Source organism: Dama dama, chromosome 2 (genome assembly GCF_033118175.1).
Source record: "Dama dama isolate Ldn47 chromosome 2, ASM3311817v1, whole genome shotgun sequence".
In the NCBI taxonomy this organism is placed as follows: Eukaryota; Metazoa; Chordata; class Mammalia; order Artiodactyla; family Cervidae; genus Dama; species Dama dama.
Window position 1 is genome coordinate 8,971,105 of NC_083682.1, and position 19,639 is coordinate 8,990,743.

General features: G+C 49.3%; 1 protein-coding gene and 1 non-coding gene across 6 annotated transcripts; one reads left to right on the top strand and one right to left on the bottom strand.

The window, feature by feature from the left end:
• Positions 1 to 4,787: 4,787 nt before the first annotated feature.
• LGALS12 (galectin 12) lies at positions 4,788 to 19,264 on the bottom strand. 5 transcript variants are annotated; one of them, XM_061165133.1, is made up of 10 exons: positions 18,565 to 19,264; positions 16,819 to 16,907; positions 16,510 to 16,723; positions 15,380 to 15,499; positions 14,413 to 14,451; positions 14,033 to 14,335; positions 13,789 to 13,815; positions 13,091 to 13,179; positions 10,988 to 11,138; positions 6,649 to 10,498 (listed from the first exon to the last, which is right to left on the bottom strand). In XM_061165133.1, the coding sequence occupies exons 1-10, from the start codon at positions 18,631 to 18,633 to the stop codon at positions 10,352 to 10,354; spliced, it is 1,248 nt and encodes a 415-aa protein (XP_061021116.1). In that variant the 5' UTR covers positions 18,634 to 19,264; the 3' UTR covers positions 6,649 to 10,351. The 5 variants fall into 5 exon arrangements, with proteins under 5 accessions (XP_061021135.1, XP_061021116.1, XP_061021125.1 ...); XM_061165142.1 differs by having other exon boundaries at positions 10,988 to 11,163; XM_061165159.1 differs by lacking the exon at positions 14,033 to 14,335.
• On the top strand, positions 6,030 to 6,102 carry TRNAG-UCC (transfer RNA glycine (anticodon UCC)). Its single transcript has one exon. It is a non-coding gene; the product is annotated as a tRNA-Gly (tRNA).
• Positions 19,265 to 19,639: the final 375 nt, after the last annotated feature.

Consider the following 19,639-nt stretch of genomic DNA (forward strand, 5'->3'; position numbering starts at 1 on the left):
GTCGCCTGCTGCCTGATGAACAGCAGGATCGTGAGCCTGGGAGAAGGTGAGTGACCGTGGTGTGTGCGTGCATCATGGGGAGAGATGGTTCCTGACTATACAGTCGACATATGGGATGCACTCCCCTGCTTCTCATTTGGGTGAAAAACACCTTATTTCAAGGCTACAAACAGACAGGAACCAGTTCACCAACAATCAGACAGCATCTGGCAGGAAAATCCGGGGCGACAGACTCACTGGGGATGGGAGGAGGATGCAGAGCAGGCTTGTGGGTATGTAGAGAGCCTCCGAATTACTGAAACTCGGTCAATTCCTGGAAAAGGTATCCTATTTCTCAGGAAGCATGGGCCTGTGTGCCCTTGCTGTGTGCAGCTCTGTGCCTGTATCCTGCCCCATTTCCTTTCCAAGTAGAGACACAGCTGACTGCCTTTCCACCATCTGCTGTTGTCAGTGTCCCAGCCGTGGTCTTAGACAATTGGGGACATTTGGGGATGGAGTGAACAGTCTCCACATGCTCTCTGCATGTCGACTATCTCTGGCCCTGCCCTGGCAGAAGGGACACTTGGCCTGAGAGAGCAGAGGAGCTGGGCTGGAGTCCTGGCCCCATGGAGTCCCAGCCCTCCTCCTTACACAATTGCTTTTCTCCTGTTCCAAGCCAGGCCCCTGACTGGTGCTGGAGCCACAGGGAGGGAGGGCCAAGCACACAGGATCCTACCTGGATGGAGGTCCACGCCCAGAGGGGGTGAAGGCAGGCATAGGGAATCTCAGCCAGACACAACCGTGGGGAAGAGGGGGAGGTCCCAGGCGCCTGGTGACCCAGAGGGGATCAGCTCACCAGGCTGGGGCCTGCAGGCCAGCTTCTCAGAGGAGATGGGGGAGAAGAGGAAGTGGGTGTGGGAAGGGGTTGGGATCAGAGAGAACCAGATGTGCAGAGGAGCAGAGGCAAGGGTGAGAAACCAGTCAGGGCAAGGGCACGTTGTCCAGTCAGCCTGGGAAGGGGGAGGCAGGAAGGGGGAGGAGGGGTGAGGAGGGTGGGTCAGCAAGGGCCTGTGAGCTGCTGAAACCATGTGCCCTGTGCTCTAAGGTGAAAGGAAGGTCATGGGCAATATGCCCTCAGGAGGCCACAGGGAGTCTTTGGGAGACTGAATGTGGAGTGTTGGAGATAGGAGGTGGGGGGCATGGGCAGAGGGTGGAGGGGTCACAGTAACAGGGTCGGGGCTGGCCTGGACCAAGTCAGTGAGTGGGAGCTGGACAAGGCAGTGAACTCAGGATAAACTTCCAGGGTGGGCACTGACCAGACTTTGTGGTTGGATGTAGGTGGCAGGGGTGTGGCTGAGGGTGGGCAGCAGGAAAGGATGTATTCGGGAGATGGAGGACTTAAGATGGCCCTCTCTGGGGACTAGGAAACCTGGAACAGGGGATGTCATTCCCCTGATTATGAATATAGAGGGAACAGAAAAATGATTCATTTTTGCAGCTGGGGTGGCCTGGGGTGGAACACAGGCCATGAGGAATGGGGTGAGGAAAGGGAGTCAGGCAGGACTGTGGGGTGCCTAGTGAGAGCTGTGGGCAAAGGCCTGGCTTGGCCTCTTGGCACAAGTGACCTTGAGCAAGTGGACACCCTCTGGGAACCCTGGTTCCTGCACCTCTACAATGGGGTGAGGCTCCCTTGTCAGGGTGTTGTGTGGGCGGAAGGGCCACAGGGCAGGGGTCCACCCCATTGCTGACAGCTGTGTGATCCCACAAGGTTCTGGCCCCTGGCCGAGCTGCCTGTTGGGTCCCATTAAGATCCCTCCAACTTGCATCTCTCAAGACATCAGCTATGAGAGGAGGGCATCCTGAGGGCAGGAGGGGACCCAAAGATGGGGCCCAATGAGGCCATGGACTCCACGAGCACAGGATGGTGGGCTTGAGGGTCTGTCCGCAAGACTGACTGCCCAGCATTTCCCTGGGTGGGCCTGGTGCTGGGACATGTTGGGAAGATGCTCTGCATGCTCTGTCAAGAGTGCACATGTGCAGAAACACATCCACACAGCCCTGGGTGTACGAAGGTACACCTGAGTGATCACGGACTCAGCCAACACAGTCCCAGGATCCTCCCTCCTTTCCTATGTCTCAGCAGGAGTCGGGGCTGGTGCCCAAGACAATTGCTTGCACCGTCCTGGTTGCCCATCACGTGATGAAGATTAAGCATCACCCCTTCTCCCTAAAGAAGCCACTCTCTGCGAGACAGATAACTTAGGTTCATGTACATCTGGTTTTTCTAAGGCAGGCAGGCCAAACACTATACCTGGAGATCTGGCTGAGATTTTTTTCAAAGTGGCTATTGGATAAGAATGCGGTCCATCTGGTCCCTGCAAGTGAGGAAGGATTTCCTGTCTAAATGTCAGTCCCGCCCGACTCTCAGTTGTGTCCAACTCTTTACAATCCTGTGGCCTATAGCCTGCCAGGCTCCTCTGTCCATAGGGATTCTCCAGGCAAAAATACAGGAGTGGGTTTGCCATGCCCTCCTTCAGGGGATCTTCCCAACCCAAGGATCGAACTCAGGTTTCCCACATTGGAAACCGATTCTTTACCGTCTCAGCCACCAGGCAAGACCAAGAATACTGGAGGGAGCTGCCTATCCCTTCTCCAGGAGATCTTCCCAACCTGGGCATCAACCCAGGGTCTCCTACTCTGCAGACAGATTCTTTACCAGCTGAGCTACCTGGGAAGCCCTATTTTCCATTAAGTAGTCTTTTTATTTTTTTAAGTTGGGTTGGTTGTTTCTCAGTTGCTAAGTTGTATCTGACTCTTTGTGACCCCATGGACTGCAGCATGCCAGGCTTCCCTGTCCTTCACTGTATCCTGGAGTTTGCTCAAACTCAAGTTCATTGAGTCAGTGATGCCATCCAACCATCTCACCCTCTGTCTGTTTATTGAGTTATCATTTACATACAGTAAAATTTGTCATTTTAAAGTTCAGATCTGTGAGCTTTGGCAATTATTATGTAACTACTGCCACAAGCAGGATAGAGAATATTTCATCACCCCTCAAATGTCACTTGTAGTCAGCTCCTCCCCCCACCTAGTTTCGGGCAGCCACTACTCTGATTTTTGTCCTTTGCAGTTTGCCTTTTCCAGAATATCATGTGAATGGAATTGACCATATGGAGCTTTCTGGGTCCAGATTCTTTCATTTAACATAATGTTTTCAAAAATTATTATTACTCATCAATGTTGTTTCATGAAACAGTAGTTTGTTATTTATTTTCACTGGGTAGTGTTCCATTATGTGGCTGTACTATAATTGTTTAATTTTAATTTTAGGTTTTATTTTTAAACTAATTTTTATTGGAGTATAGTTGATTTACCATGCTGTGTCAGTTTCTGCTGCATAGCAAAGTGAATCAGTTATACACATGCACACAGATACACGTACTCTTTTTCTGGTTCTGTTTCCATATAACTCATTACAGAGTACTGAATAGAGGTCCTTGTGCTATACAGTAGGGCTTTCTAAGTGGCTCAGTGGTAAAGAATCTGCCTGGCAATGCAGGAGACGTGGGTTTGATCTCTGGGTTGGGAAGATCCCCTGCAGAAGGAAATGGCAGCCCATTCTAGTATTTCTTGCCTGGGAAATCCAGTGGACATAGAAGCCTGGTGGGCTATAGTCCATGGGTTGCAAGAGAGTTGGACATGACTTAGCGACTGAACAACTGCTATGCAGATGATTCTTAATAGTTATCTAGTCTATCTCAATCTCCCAAATTATGCCTTCTTCCTCTTCTCTTCTGGTAACCACAGGTTTGTTTTCTGTATCTATGACTCTATTTCTGTTTTATAAATAATTCATTTGTAGCTCAGTTGGTAAAGAATCTGCCTGCAATGCAGGAGAGACTGGTTTGACCCCTGGGTCGGGAAGATCCTCTGGAGAAGGCATAGGCTACCCACTACAGTATTCTTGGGCTTTCCTTGTGGCTCAGCTGGTAAAGAATCTATCTGCAATGCAAGAGACCTGGGTTCGATCGCTGAGTTGAGAAGATCCTCTGGAGAAGGGAAAGGCTACCTATGCCAATATTCTGGCCTGGAGAATTCCATGGACTGTGTAGTTCATGGAGTCACAAAGAGTTGGACATGGCTGAGTGACTTTCACTTTCTTTTTTTTTAAGAAGGACATAGTCTCAGGAATTTTTTAATCCTTTAAGACAGAATAAATTCAGCTTTTTAAATAACTCAATACATTATCTTGGTTTTATTCAAATTTCACTGGAAAAGGAAAAATGTTGCCAAGCAGTTCTAGTGTATAGTCTTTTTTTTTTTTTTTCATTTATTTTTATTAGTTGGAAGCGAATTACTTTACAATATTGCAGTGGGTTCTGTCACACATTGACATGAATCAGTCATGGATTTACAAGTATTCCCCATCCCGATCCCCCCTCTCACCTCCCTCTCCACCCGATCCCTCTGGGTCTTCCCAGTGTACCAGGCCCGAGCACTTGTCTCATACATCCAGCCTGGGCTGGTGATCTGTTTCACCCTTGATAATATACATGTTTCGATGCTGTTCTTTCCAAACATCCCACCCTCGCCTTCTCCCACAGAGTCCAAAAGTCTGTTCTGTACATCTGTGTCTCTTTTTCTGTTTTGCATATAGGGTTATTGTTACCATCTTTCTAAATTCCATAAATATGCATTAGTATACTGTATTGGTCTTTATCTTTCTGGCTTACTTCACTCTGTATAATGGGCTCCAGTTTCATCCATCTCATTAGAACTGATTCAAATGAATTCTTTTTAATGGCTGAGTAATATTCCATGGTGTATATGTACCAGAGCTTCCTTATCCATTTGTCTGCTGATGGGCATCTAGGTTGCTTCCATGTCCTGGCTATTATAAAATGTGCTGCGATGAACATTGGGGTGCACGTGTCTCTTTCAGATCTGGTTTCCTTGGTGTGTATGCCCAGAAGTGGGATTGCTGGGTCATATGGCAGTTCTATTTCCAGTTTTTCAAGAAATCTCCACACTGTTCTCCATAGCGGCTGTACTAGTTTGCATTCCCACCAACAGTGTAAGAGGGTTCCCTTTTCTCCACACCCTCTCTAGCATTTATTGCTTGTAGACTTTTGGATAGCAGCCATCCTGACTGGCGTGTAATGGTACCTCATTGTGGTTTTGATTTGCATTTCTCTGATAATGAGTGATGTTGAGCATCTTTTCATGTGTTTGTTAGCCATCTGTATGTCTTCTTTGGAGAAATGTCTGTTTAGTTCTTTGGCCCATTTTTTGATTGGGTCATTTATTTTTCTGGAGTTGAGCTGCAGGAGTTGCTCGTGTGTTTTTGAGATTAATCCTTTGTCTGTTGCTTTGTTTGCTATTATTCTCTCCCAATCTGAGGGCTGTCTTTTCACCTTGCTTATCGTTTCCTTTGTTGTGCAAAAGCTTTTAAGTTTGTTTAGGTCCCATTTGTTTATTTTTGCTTTTATTTCCAATATTCTGAGAGGTGGGTCATAGAGGATCCTGCTGTGATTTATGTCAGAGTATTAGTTTTTAATAAAGTCACTATGGTCATTCAAATGTGGGTTTTTTGCATTGACATGTATTTTCATTTCACTTGGGTGAATTAGGAGTGGGATTGCTGGTCATATGGTAAGTGTATATTTAAGCTAATAAAAAACTGCCAAGCCACCAACCAGTCTTTGAAGTAAATCTGTATTTTGCAGACTTGTTCTTCAGGTTCTCACTACTCACCCTCTTGCTCCTGCTTTCATTGCTATTCCTTCTTTCTCTTCCATCTCACCATCACACATGCACACTCTGCCCACCCACTCCTCCCACCCCACCCCAGGCCCCCTCATACACTTAACATAACATACACCAACCCTACAATCCAGCAATTTCACCTGTAAGTGTTCACCTATTCACCTAAGTGAACAAACAAACAATGTTTTTAGTTAAAGGAAAACCAAGAAAATTTATTACCCGCATCTGCTCTATAACTATTGCTAAAGGAAATTCTTCAGAGAAAAAGAAATGATACTGGGACTTCCCTGGTGGTTCAGTGGCTAGGACTCTGTGCTTCCAATGCAGGGGGCCCGGGTTCAAACCCTGGTCAGGGAACAAGATCCCATGTGCTGTAACTAAGACCTCATGCAGTCAAATAAATAAATAAATATATATATTAAAAAAAAAAAAGGAATGATACTAAAAGGAAATCAGGAACATCAGGAAGGAAGGAAGAACAACAGAAATTAAATATAATAGACCAGTGGTTTTCAGCTGGGGAAATTTAAACCCCCACCCTCTACCACCCTGGACATTTGGCGGTATAACTGCATTGTGTCCAACTTTTTGTGACCCCATGGACTGAAGCATGCCAGGCTCCTCTGTCCTCCAGTATCTCCCTGAGTTTGCTCAAATTCATGTACATTGAGTTGGTAATGCTATCTAACCATGAGAAACAATATCATATCTAAAGCACTTTAATATGCACCAAAAAACAGAACTTCAAAATAAAGGAAGCAAAACCAGACAGAACTGAAAGGAAAAATAGAGAAACATGTAATTATAGCTGAAGGCTTTAACATTCCTCTCTGAAAACCTTACAGGACCTGTAGATGGAAAACCAGCAAGAATACAGAAAAGTTGAACAATACCATCAACAAATTGGATCTAACTGGCATTTATTGAACAAGTAACATCAGAGTACACATTCAAGTGCCCACAGGAACTTGAAGTTTATATTCTGGATCATGAGAAAATCTTAAAAATTTTAAAATAATTGAAATTATACAAAGTGTGTTCCTGACCATAATGAAGTTAAACTATAACTCAATAACAGAAAGATATCAGAATGATCTACAATACTTGGAATTAAATAACACACTTTTAAATAATCCACCCATCAAAGAGGAAGTCTCAATGGACATTAGCAAATATTTTAAAATGAACAAAAATGCAAACACAAAATATCAAAATTTGTGTGGTATAGGTAAAGTGCTGAGGAAAAATGTATTATCTTAAATGCTTATACTAGAAAAGAAGAAAAGTTTAAAATCAGTACTCTGAGCTTTCAACTGAAGAAATTAGAAAAAAAGAGCAAAATAAACTAAAGCAAGTAAAAAGAAGGAAACAAAAAAGACAAGGGCAGAAATCTATAAAGTTGGAAACAGAAAACAGTAGAGAAAATCAATAGGGCTGAAGCCATTTTTCTGAAAATACCAATTAAGTTGGTAAAACTCTAGTGACACTGACAAAGAAAAAAAGGGAAAAAGATTCAAATTACCAATATCAGAAGTGAAAGAAGGGTTTTCACTAAAGACCCCATAGACATTGAAAAGATAAGAAAATCATATTATGCCCTGCATATATGTATTACATTTGATGACTAAGATTAAATGTAGACTGGTACAGCCACTATAGAGAACAGTATGAAGATTCCTTAACAAATTAGGAATAAAATTACCAGATGACCCAACAACCCCACTACTGGGCATATGCTCTGAGAAAACCACAATTCAAAAAGACACATGTACCCTAGTGTTCATCGCAGTACTGTTTACAATAGCTAGGACATGGAAGCAACCTAGATATTCATCGATAGATGAATGGATAAAGAAGATATGGTACATATGTACAATGGAATATTACTCAGCCATAAAAAGGAACAAATTTGAGTCAGTTGTAGTGAGGTGGATGAATCCAGGACCTGTTATACAGAGTAGTCAGAAAGAGCAAAACAAATATTGCCTATTAATGCATGTATATGGAATCTAGATTAAATGGACCAATTTCTTGAAAAACACAAACTAACAAAGCCAACCCAAGATAAAATAGATACACAGTCTATTTCTATGTCCTATTAAAAGAATTGAATTTTTAATTAAAAAATCTTCGAAATGGAAATATCCAGGTCTAGATAGCTTCCCCAGCAAATTTCATGAACAGTTTAAAGAAACAGTCCCAATGTTTACAAAATTCCAGAAAATAGAGAAGGGGACAGCACTTCTGAGAGAACACACAGATGGAAAATTAGCACATGAAAAGATGCTCAACATCTTTAGCTGCTAGGAAAATACAAATTAAAGCCATAATGAGATACCTCTACACATCAAGAATGGCTAACATAAAAAATCCTGACAATAACAAGTATTGATGAGCATGCAGAACAACTGGAAATTTCATAGATTGCTGGTGGGAATGTGAAATTTCCAAAGCTACTCTGAAATAACTCTGGAAAATAGTTTGATAGCTTCTTATAAAATTAGACATGCATTTACCACATAATCCATCAAGCCCAGTGGTAGGTATTAAACCAAGATAAATGAAGTTACATTCATACAAAGACTTGTATACAAATGTTTTTAGCAGCTCTATTCATAATTGTCAAAAACTGAAAACCACCCAAATGTTCTTCAGTGGGTCAACAGATATATTGCGGTACAATAGAATCATACTGAGTATTAATAATAAATAGAAATGACTCAGTGTTATACACAGCACTTAGATCAGTACCCAAAGGTACTGCTGATTGAAAGAAACCAATTTCAAAGGGTCATATCCTACCTGATTCCATTTATAAGACATTCTCAAAATACAAAATATAGTAATGGTGAGCAGATCAGTGAGTTGCTGGGGGTTAAGTGAAAAAGTTGGCTTAAAGCTTAACATTCATAAAACTAAGATCATGGCATCTGGTCCCATCACCTCATGGGAAATAGATGGGGAGACAGTGGAAACAGTGTCAGACTTTATTTTTTTGGGCTCCAAAACTACTGTAGATGGTGACTGCAGCCATGAAATTAAAAGATGCTTACTCCTTGGAAGGAAAGTTACGACCAACCTAGATAGCATATTAAAAAGCAGAGACATTACTTTGCCAACAAAGGTCCGTCTAGTCAAGGCTATGGTTTTTCCAGTGGTCATGTGTGGATGTGAGAGTTGGACTGTGAAGAAAGCTAAGCGCCAAAGAATCGATGCTTTTGAACTGTGATGTTGGAGAAGACTCTTGACAGTCCCTTGGACAGCAAGGAAATCCAACCAGTCCATCCTAAAGGAGATCAGTCTTGGGTGTTCATTGGAAGGACTGATGCTGAAGCTGAAACTCCAGTACTTTGGCCACCTCATGCAAAGAGTTGACTTATTGGAAAAGACCCTGATGCTGGGAGGGATTGGGGGCAGGAGGAGAAGGGGACGACAGAGGATGAGATGGCTGGACATGAGTTTGATGTAAACTCCGGGAGCTGGTGATGGACAGGGAGGCCTGGTGTGCTGCGATTCATGGGGTCGCAAAGAGTCGGACACGACTGAGCGACTGAACTGAACTGAACTGAACTGAAGGGAGGGGGTGGAGAGGTATGATTACACAGAAGTGACACCAAGGAATTTTTTGGAATGACAGAGTTATATATATCCTGATTGTATTGGTGGTCATCACACAAATCTAGAATTTTACCCATCCTGGAAAGTCAATTTTACATGTTAATTAAAAAATAAAATAAAAAGTATGGATAACCACTAGAAATATATAAAATGGAATTCATAACTTTCAAATTAGCTTAAGAAAAAAATGGGAGAGTGATAAAGGAGACTTCATCAATCCAATAGTAAGTATGAAAGCTGAAAACATAAGGACAAAATAGCAATAGTAAGTAGAAAACACAAAATCAGATCATATGAATGATACCAAATATGTCAGGAATCACAGTTGTGGACCTGTGACCAGGCACATGGTCATCTCACAGAGAACACTTCCAGCCTCCCTTGTAGACAGTGTGGCCATGTAACTATTTGCCGATGAGATGTGAGTGCAAATAGTGTGTGCCAATCCCAGGCCTGGGCTTATGACATCAGGTGGGCCTTGTCCATATTCTCCATTTGCCTTCTCAGTGGTTGAAACCCAGATACAGTGGTGACCATGCCTCAGCCATGCAGGTGATGCTGATGCTCTGGGGTTTGTGGGATGACCCAGAAGGTCCACAGCGAGCAGTTACCCACTGACCTGAACTATTTTCTGTTTATGTGAGAAGGAAATAAACATCTCAATTTTTAAAGCTGCTGTATTTTGGGGTACCTTCATTGGGCTTCATTTGGAGTATCTACCTCCTTTTAGAGGCCCCTGAAGGACAGCAGAGCCAAATCCCAGGCTCTCAGAAGAGGGAGCTTCAGAGTTTCTGGAGCCTTCACGTTCTTGTGCCCACCTTCTGCTGTGGGGCCCAAAGCATCTGCAGACTCAGGCTCCTGGTTCCGGAGGTGAGCCAGGCCCGACATCGTGGTGACACTTTTAATGAGGGGAGGAGAGTGGGGTCAGCTGGTGGGGCCCTCGGTATAGGCAGGTCCTCTTCTCTGGCTGGGCCCTCTGGCTCCCTCCTCAGTAGTGGACACAGTAGAGCTGGACACTACCACTGATCCGCAGTTCCCGTAGCTGCTCCAGGACCTGCTGGCCCAGGCTGGTGGCCCCCACGCCCTGCCCGTTGAGTGCCAGCTTCAGGCCTCCCTCCTGGCACAGGAGCAGCACCTGTATAGAAGGGCATGGGGTGCTGCGGGCTCCCAGACCCTCCCTTGCCTGCCTGACGCCCCACCCAGTGAGCTTCTCCTTCCACCAAAGGACACAGGGAATGGACCCATGGGGCACCCACTGGTGAAAAAGACAGGATGACGGAGGGGCCCAGGTTGTCATCAGCCCTGCCACAAGGATCTGCCCAGGACTTGGCCTCTGTTTCACCATCTGTAACAGGGGTTGCTTCCCCTGGAGGAGTGGTCTCAACCTCAGCTGCACACTGGAGTCATTAGCAGGGCTTTTTAATAATGCTGAGGCCAGGGCCCACTTTGATTAATTAAATTGGTGTTTCAGGGTGTGCGATCAGGCCCACTGATTTCCTCTCTTCTAGTGGCTCTGGCTCCACAAACCGCGACCCCCCTCCCCGGACGTAACCCCACTCTCCCAGATGGGAGTACAGCTCTGCGCTCCACCCCAGAGGGACCAGGGGTCTGGGCTCTTACCCACCTCGAAGAATCGCTGGGGGTAGAAGAGAAAGGGGGCCAAGATCAGCTTCTTCCGGCCCCAGCGGGAGACCCAGGCCAGAGTTCTGTCTGCAAAGGATGCCCTGAGTGTCACGGGAACGTGGGCGGCCTCGTCTCGCAGACTGAGCGTGAAACTGTGGGAAGGGGCCGGAGAAGGGGCTTGCAAAATAAACACCAGATGCTGTGCTAAGCCTTGAGGTCGGTGGCCCAGGGCTGACCTAACCTGTAGAAATGTTCTGGCTGGTCCCCAGTATTGTTCAACTTTAAAGTATTAGCATTTTCGAAAACTGAGAAAGTTTATACAAAAGAGAACTTTTGGCATTTTTTTTTTAAATTCAGATCTGGCATCAGAAAATCTACAGAAATATTCTTTCCACTTCACCACATTCCCAACCTGGTGCCTCACTGTTTACGTGACCTGCCTGGCCTCTGAGGACACGTGAATTCACGGCCCTTGAGAGAGAGCAGTAAAATGATCTGTGTGTCAACTACTAATAACCATGTGACTTTGAGCTAAGATCTGGCTTCCTGTCTCCAAATTTGGGAAGGAGCGGGGGTTCTTTTCTTCACTGGAAACTTTTCATCTTCCCTGTTCAGGTGGGGTTATCTCTTTCCTTTTTTTTTGATGGGGGAACTCAGGGCTCAGAGGGATGGAGTGACTTGCCCAAGACCACAGTTTATAAAACGCAAAACCAGGAATCCAACCCAGTCGTGCCTGGTTTTTGAGGCCCATGCTGCCGAGAGCTTTGCTGCAACCCGCCCAGAATTCATGAACCTGATCAAGAGCATGGGGGGCAAGGATTTAGTCAGGTCAGTGACTTAAAAAACAAGAGCAAAACAGAAGGCGATGGGGCAGGGAAAATACACGGCATTCTCCTTACTCCCCTGCTCTTCCACCACATTTGTGGACCACTTGTTATATGCCTGGCATAATCCCTAAAGCTGGAACTATTTTTACCCCCTTTTACAGACAAGGAAACGGAGGCACAGAGAGGAAAGGTCACTGCTGTGAAGCTGCTCAGATTCGAAGTGTCCTCAACAGAAGTCAAGGGCTTCCCAGGTGGCGCTAGTGGTAAAGAACGCACCTGCCAATGCAGGAGACCTAAGAGACACGCGTTTGATCCCTGGGTCGGGAAGATCCCCTGGAGAAATAAATGATGACCCACTCCAGTATTATTGCCTGGAGAATTCCATGGACAGAGAAGCCTGGCGGGCTACAGTCCGTAGGGTCACACAGAATCGGACACAACTGAAGCGACTTAGCACACACGCATGCAACAGAAGTAAACCCAGGAAATCGGGTCCAGAAACGTCATGAGATCCAGTGCAGTTCCGGAAAGAAGGAGAGAAGGAAGGATGATGAGGAAGAAGGAAAGAAAAGAAGGAGAAAGAAAGAAAGAAAAGAAAGATACTTGTCTTACTGGAGCCTGCAGGTTTGAGGGATGAAGTAGTAGCGCCCCCTGTGGGGGAAGCCAGGCAGCATCCACTTGACTAGAGTTCCTCTAAGCCCCCACCTCCCAGTGCCGGGCCTACTCTCTGGGGTCCTCTGGCGGTGTTTCCTAAACCAGGACACTATGGGAGATCACGTGCTCCCATCTGTACGCGACTTTTCAAGTTGTACACTTTTATTCTCTAGTTTTTATTTTTTTGGCTGAGAGGCATGAGGGAATCTTAGTTTCCTGACCAGAGAGCAAACCTGTGCCCCCTCACTGGAAGCGCAGAGTCCTAACCACTGGGCTGCCGTGGAAGTCCCAGCCTGTGTCTTTAAAGGGCCTTTCCTGAGGCTGCAGCTGGGGCCTGCGGTGAGAGGCTGGCCGGCCTGACCACACGTCCAGGCAGGGAAGACACTCCCAGAATTGGAGCTGCTGGTGCCACAAAGCTACCTGAGCCCTGGAACCAATCCCAGGTGAGACTTTCACAGGCTCTGTGACCTTGGGCAATGTACTTCTGCTCTCTGCTCCTCTGTCTCCTCACCTGGGGGCTAAGCAGTAGTCCTGGAGATTGAAGAGATGATGCTTCTAAAGCTTGTGCCTGGCACAGAGATGCGTCCCGTCTCCCACCCCGCCCCCCAATTCTGCATACTTACTCCTTGGGCTCGGGTAAGACCAGTCCCCGCACTATGATGACCTGTCCAGGCCAGAGACCCTGGGGAAGGGCATGTGAGCAGGGCACCTCCTGAAGGAACACAGGAAATGACTGAGAGGCGGGGGTGGGGGGGGATCTCACAGAGGGGGTTGGGGAGGGCTACTGCCCCGAGGAGCTGCTTCCTGGGCTGTCCTTAGGGTCCAGGGAGCCCCGAGGCAGGTAAATCTCTGCCTCTGCGCCTGCAGCCAGGAGGAAACAGCCCTGCTCAGTTATTATATACCTACTGTAGGCCAGCCTCCTGTACTCTGCTCTCCCTGTCCTCCCCTTCTCTTCGCCTGCCCCCCTGTGCTGCGATCCCCTAATGCTGAGCTCCAAATGGGAATGGCTCATTCCTTGGTCTGCCTCCCCACCAGCCTGTAAGCAGCTGGAGGGGTGGAGCTGATATGTACCTCCACCCTGGAGCCTGGTGCTGGGCCTAGCAGGGACAACTATCAGAAAATTGTGTGCAGGATAAATGGAGAATAGGTAAAATGAAGCTGGAGCTTTAGCCTGAAGTTGCCCGTTCACCCACAACTTGCAATTCAAGGGGAAATCCTGGTGCTGGGGGCCATTTCCCGCCAGGTGGGGGCGCCCTCCCAGCCCTGATAGAGCAGGTGAGGGACTGTCCCTCCACCAGATGCAGGAGCAGCGGTCACTCACCAGCCCCGGGCTCCTCAGCAGGAAAGGCTGTCAAGGAAAGAAAGAGGCGACATGGAGGCCACGTGGTGCTCGCTCAATAGCTCAATAAAGGGATCCTTAAAAGTTGGGGATACTGGGGATTTGCTTCTCTCAGAGATAAGACAGGAAAATGATTGGCCTTCCAGTGGGGCCCTCTTGAATTCAGGTGGACACCGGCTCTGGAATAATGGAGAAGAACTGGACGGAGGGTCTGTCATTCACTCACTGTGTGACCCTGGCCGAGTCCCTGGGTCTCATTTCCCTTCTGCCCTGCAGGCCAACCTGCTACCTTGCAGGGTTGCTGAAGCTCCATCTGAGATGGATCCGGCAGAAAGGCTGGGCCCTGCCCACTCCAGGAAGTCAGCCCACCGCATCCGTCCTCCCTAGCTGGCCTTGGCACCAGGGAGAGGCAAATCCAGGCTCCCATGGGCTGAGGCAGGGCCAGCTGTAACCATGGTGTCCGCACAGTGAGGGAAGGGGCAGCTGGGCCTTGTGCAATGTGCAGCAGCCCAGAGAATGGCAGGTCCTGCTGGGGTCAGAGAGAGGGGAACCGGCTCAGCTGGGATGGCTAGGACAGCAAAGGCTAACCCAGCTCCCAAGACTCACGTGTCCAACCGGATACTCGCTGCCACCCTCCACGAATGGCTATTGGGAGAGAGAAAAAGCAACAGGCAGGATTCAGGACCACTGCAAGCCTAGAGCTTGACTGTTTTGGCTCCTGTCTGCCCTTCTGTGCCTGGGAAGGAGGGCAGAGGCTGGCTGTGGCCTTGGTAGCTCTTCCTCTCCCCAGAGGCCTTGTCAGGGCTTCTCAAACCTGGCATTTTGATCATGCTGATTCCTGGGCCCTACCTTCGACTTGCTAAATCAGAATCTCTGGTGGTGGGTCCCAGAAATCTGCATTTTTAAATCAACTCCTCAACTGGGAATGATACAGCCAGTGCTATGTTTGGGTCCCACGGCTCCAAGACTCCAAGTCATTTGCCTTCTGGCCACTGTTCCACATTGACCAGACCCCACGCCCAGGATAGCTCCTCTGGCAGCTCAGTTGGTAAAGAATCCGTCTGCAAAGCAAAGGACCCTGGTTTGATTCCTGGGTCGGGAAGATCTCCTGGAGAAGGGATAGGCCTATCCATTCCAGTATTCACAGGCTTCCCTGGTGGCTCAGATGGTAAAGAATCCTCCTGCAATGTTGGAGACCTGGGTTTGATCCTTGGGTTGGGAAGATCCCCTGGATAAAGGAACAGTTTCCCACTCCAGTATTCTTGCCTGGAGAATTCCATGGGCCGAACAGCCTGGCAGGCTACAGTCCACGGGGTCGCAAAGAGTCAGACACAACTGAGCGACTTTCACTTTCACGTCCAGGATAGACTTCTGCCCCAGGCTCTTGGGCCCCTCTTCTGTGGTCACCTCTTCCCTCAGCCCCGCCATGTCCCACACCTGGATGGATGCCCTCCACCTTGGCTGTAATTGGCGTCAGGACTTGTCTGGGATGGAAAGGGGTCCCAGGCTTGTCCAGTCATCAGGGGAAGTCAGAGGCTGCTGCCACCCAGGCCTTGGCCCCAGAGGAACTTACATTGGCGTTCAGGAATCCAACGGCTGTCACCAAGATGTCGCCAAATATGCCCAGGGTGTCTACCCGAGACAGTGGGAGCCGGTAGCGGTAGTGGAGGAAGTGGTGTCCATTTACACTCACCTGGAGAAAAAGACGAGGCTGAGACCATACTGACGTGCCAGACATCCACTGAGTCTCTTAATGGAATTTTCCTCTTTTAACTTCACATCAACTCTAGGAGGCAGGTATGTTTTACAGACAGATGCCCAAGGCTTGGGGGAACTTAAGTAGCCTCCCCAAGGTTGTGGAACTGGCAGGCAGAGCACCTTCAGTGCTCTGCCTGGTCCCTGACACACCACGCTGGCCCCCTTTCGCCTCTCAGCTGACCTGCCAGCAGCCGCAGCAGCCCTCCGCCTGCCCCATCCACAGGTGAGGAGCCTCAGGGGCTCTGGGACCCCTATCTTTCTCTGCAGCGCTGGCTCGCACCAGCTCCCTCTGCCCTGGAGAAGTCTGAAGATCCTTCTGGCAGGAGTTCGCAGCAGCGGTGAAAGCCTTGAGGCCAAGTTTCTTTCTCCCTTCCTTCCCCACTGTTCTGTGTGATGGGGACAATGAAAGTTCCCTCCTCATGTGTTGTTGTGAGGAGTCAGTGAGCTGAGAACAGTGTCTGGCATCTGCAGTGCTCTCTAGACGCTCCCTAGACAGTGGCAGCACCTTGGCATCTGCTGAATACCGCCATGTATACCGGGCCAGGTGGGTCCAGGGCAGCTTGGAACCGGGCCTGGCAGCTCCTTGGTCCTCTGAGTACTGGATTCTGTGCTCCATCCCTCCAAATATCCCTTAACTCAGTGACAAGGGGGACGGCTGAAGGAAAGAGAGGCAGAAGGACACGAGTTCTAGACCCCGTGATGTCCCCTCCCGTGCGTGCGTGCTAAGTCACTTCAGTTGTGTCCGACTCTTTGCGACCCTATGGACTGTAGCCCTCCAGGCTCCTCTGTCTGTGGAATTCTCCAGGCAAGAGTACTGGAGTGGGTTGTCATGTCCTTCAGGGGGTCTTCCCGATCCAGGGATCGTCTCTTGCATCTCCTCCATTGGCAGCCAGGTTCTTTACCACGAGCACCACCTGGGAAGCCCTGATGTCCCCTCCCGCTCACCTTCATCTCCTCATTTCCAAAGAGGAAGAGGATGAGGAAGCTGGCCCCTCTCTGCAGGGCCACGTGGGGCCACCGGGCCTCGGCTTGCCAGCGCCCACGGTACAGGGTGTTGCAGATGACATGGGGTTTGGTGGTGTGGAAGCGAGGGTTGAAGTGGATGGCGATGTCTGGCCGGGGGTGCAGGCTGCAGCCGCACTGGAAGTCCACCATGAACCTGTGGGGAGGTGAGGCTCTCAAAGGGCACCTCTGGTCAGAGACTCCCAGAGACCCTGAAGGCAGAGAGGAAGCCCCGTGGAGCACTTCCCTTACCTGCGTGCATTTAGAGGGACCGCTCCTTGGAGCATGACCATCTTGCCTGCTCGCAGGCCACCAAAAATTGTTGTGACATAAGGAATCACCTGAACAAAGAAGAAACTCATCCGTACAAGGTTGGAGAAAGGGCCTAGGGACCCCTGTGTTGGGGGTGGGATGGGGAGGGGAGAGGAACAAGATAACTCTCCCACCCCAAACAGAAAATGTCCTGATGGGGAAAAACAAGTTTTCTCTGAAATGTTCTCTTTCGTCTCCTCTCCTGTCTTGGACCTTCACAACATCCAGGCCACACCACACAGGGGAAGCTGGATTCAGCTCCACTGCACCCTGGGAGCACCAGCCCAGCCCCCGCTCAGCTCCTAGGGCACAGCAGTGACCCCACTGAGGTTCACAGTCCCCTGGCTGCCACCCTGGCCTCCACCAGCCTGGTGTCCAGTCTCCCCGAGGACTGTTTATAGGCCAGAACCTGGGAACTGGGAGGCAGAGGGATGGACAAGTTAGGATCTGAGCCCAGATCCTGGCATGGATGCCTGATAATGACTCAGTCTACCTTCTCAGCTCACCTTTCCCCCTGGTATTCCTAAAAGACGACGTACACTTTTACCACTTCTGGCCCTTTCTGGGACTGTTTCCTCAGCCCTCCCTCCACCTTGTGAAATCTGACTTGACTTCCCAGGCTCTGATTGCTTTTTCAAGCATCATCCATTTTGGTGCCTGAATTATCCCTTCCCTCACTGTGCTCTCTACTGCCGTGGCTAGTCTGGCCCTTGGCTGACTGGCTTAGAGCCCTATGGCTGGTTGTTCCTGCTGGGAGGGACAAGCCCCTAAGACAAAGTCCTGCCTTTAGCTTCTACAGGCTCAGTGCCTGGCCTGGCACAGAGTGGGCTCTAAAGAGGTATCTGCAGAATAAACATGAACTTGCCCAGGTTCATACTGGGCAGTGTCACAAGATGGGCCCTTACCCAGTGTTTTCCAACTCCCGGCAGCTTTCAGAAGCCCAAACTGCCGAGAAGAGCTGAGACCCAACAGCTCTGCCCTCTAGGTGGGAGCTTGCAGCTTGCAAAGCAAGGGGCCCCTCTAACCTGGGGAGGATCGGGAGGCCCCGGCTATCAGAGTGCCCACAGCTTAGCCGGGCTCAGCATGTCAGTCCCTCCCACTTCCCAAGCTTCTTCGGGCCTGGCCTGTAATTAACTGAGCTGAAGCTGTTCTCCTGAGAGAGGACCAAGGAAAGAGAAAGTATAATTAGTGCTCATTAGTGGGAGGGTGGGTCTCCTGGGAGTTTGGTCTTCTGTAATGCACTGTCAGGCTTCAGGAAATCTGCCGGGCACTGGGCCAAAGGAGGAGTCCAGGAAACCCCAACCCCTTGTCTGACTGGGAGGTTCTGACCTGACTCCCAGGCTGGAGATGAGACTGCCCTTCCTAAGTGATCAGGGTCCCCTAACGATACTACGCACTCCCCCCCACACCCTCTTAGCCACCCACTGTGGAATAGGAGACAGCGCTGTTTTCAGGCTCTACTGCTTTTAAAATGCAATCATCCCATGAGCTCATTGAGAGCAAGTGAAAATGAGCTGTCATTCACTCTAAGCTCAGGAGGACCTTCCAAGAGCCATGGGCAGGGGCTGGGGAAACAGGGTCCATGACTCAGAACCTCTCCAGCCCCCTGCCAACCTGGGAGACCGGGCCCAGCTGGAAGGGGGAGCCCTGAGACCCAGGAGGTTCCAGACCTGAGCGGCTGCTCACCGGGTGGAAGACTGGCGGCTGCAGGATGAAAGTGTCAGGAAGCGGGTCCAGTTTCTCTCCAGGTGACATGGGGGTGGGGTGGGGTGCCTGGGGCAGCTCTCCCAGCAGTCAGTCTCACTCGCACCCTGCAGGGTCCTAGTGTCGCTGGGAGCTGTCTACCCCCAGCGCCCGGCCCCAGCTCCAGCCCCACCGGCTGGATTGGGTGTCAGCAGAAGTCCAGGTTGAGGGGCGCGAAGCTTGCAGTAACTAATCCTCAGGGTCTGAAGCACGCAGCCTGTTGCAGAGGGAAGCCAGAAGCTGGTTCCTTTGAGGCCCGCAGCGGGTTGCGGTTTCCAGGGCGGCAGCCGGAGCCCGTCAAGGTTCAGAGGCAGAGCTGGTGGTACATGTGGGCAGGTTCCAGGAGAAGCCCCGCCCCCAACTTCCTGGACACCAATGGGGGGCTTCCCCTTCCCTCCCCATAAAAGGTTTCCACCTCTCCCTTCTCTTCTGCCGCTTTCCCCACTCTTCTCCTCTTGGCAAGTTTCATAGTCCTTTGGGGCTCCACTTCAGCAATGGCTGGAAATGCCAGGGCCCAGTTGGGGTCACAAGGAAGTGGCATGGGGGGAGGTAAGAACAGGCAGGGTGAGAGGAGACCCTCTTTGGCTCAGAAGAGGCAGGGGAGCAGAGGGGAGCACACAGCTACACCGAAGGAGGCCTGGGTTCTTGCTCAGCCTCTGCTCTAGTGTGCTGTTCCCCAGGACAAGTCACTTACCCTCACTGGGGCTCCTTTTGATCATTTACATATGAAAAGGTGATCACAGTAGCGTGTCTTCTGTCTTGAAGGGAGGTCTGTATCTGGGAGTGGGTCTAGATTTCTGTGTTTTTTTTTAAGCTACCCTGTTCTCCTTTGGTGGAGAAGGAAATAGCAACCCACTCCAGTATTTTTGCCTGGAGAATCCCATGGACAGAGGAGCCTGGTGGGCTACAGTCCATGGGGCTGCAAAGCCAAACACGACTTAACTGAACAACAACAACAACAGATGATCCTTGGGACTGGAACCATTCCAGTTCTGGTTCAAATTCCAATAAGCCTTTT

Bases quoted from the DNA above. Each gene is read 5' to 3' on its own strand.
- LGALS12 (XM_061165133.1), bottom strand. From the start codon at position 18,633: ATGTCACCTGGAGAGAAACTGGACCCGCTTCCTGACACTTTCATCCTG. The intron at 16,724-16,818 runs GTAAGGGAAGTG...ACCTCCCCACAG, and splicing joins GTCCCTCTAAATGCACGCAG to GTTCATGGTGGACTTCCAGT. The intron at 14,452-15,379 runs GTAAGTTCCTCT...CTCTCCCAATAG, and splicing joins TTGGATTCCTGAACGCCAAT to CCATTCGTGGAGGGTGGCAG.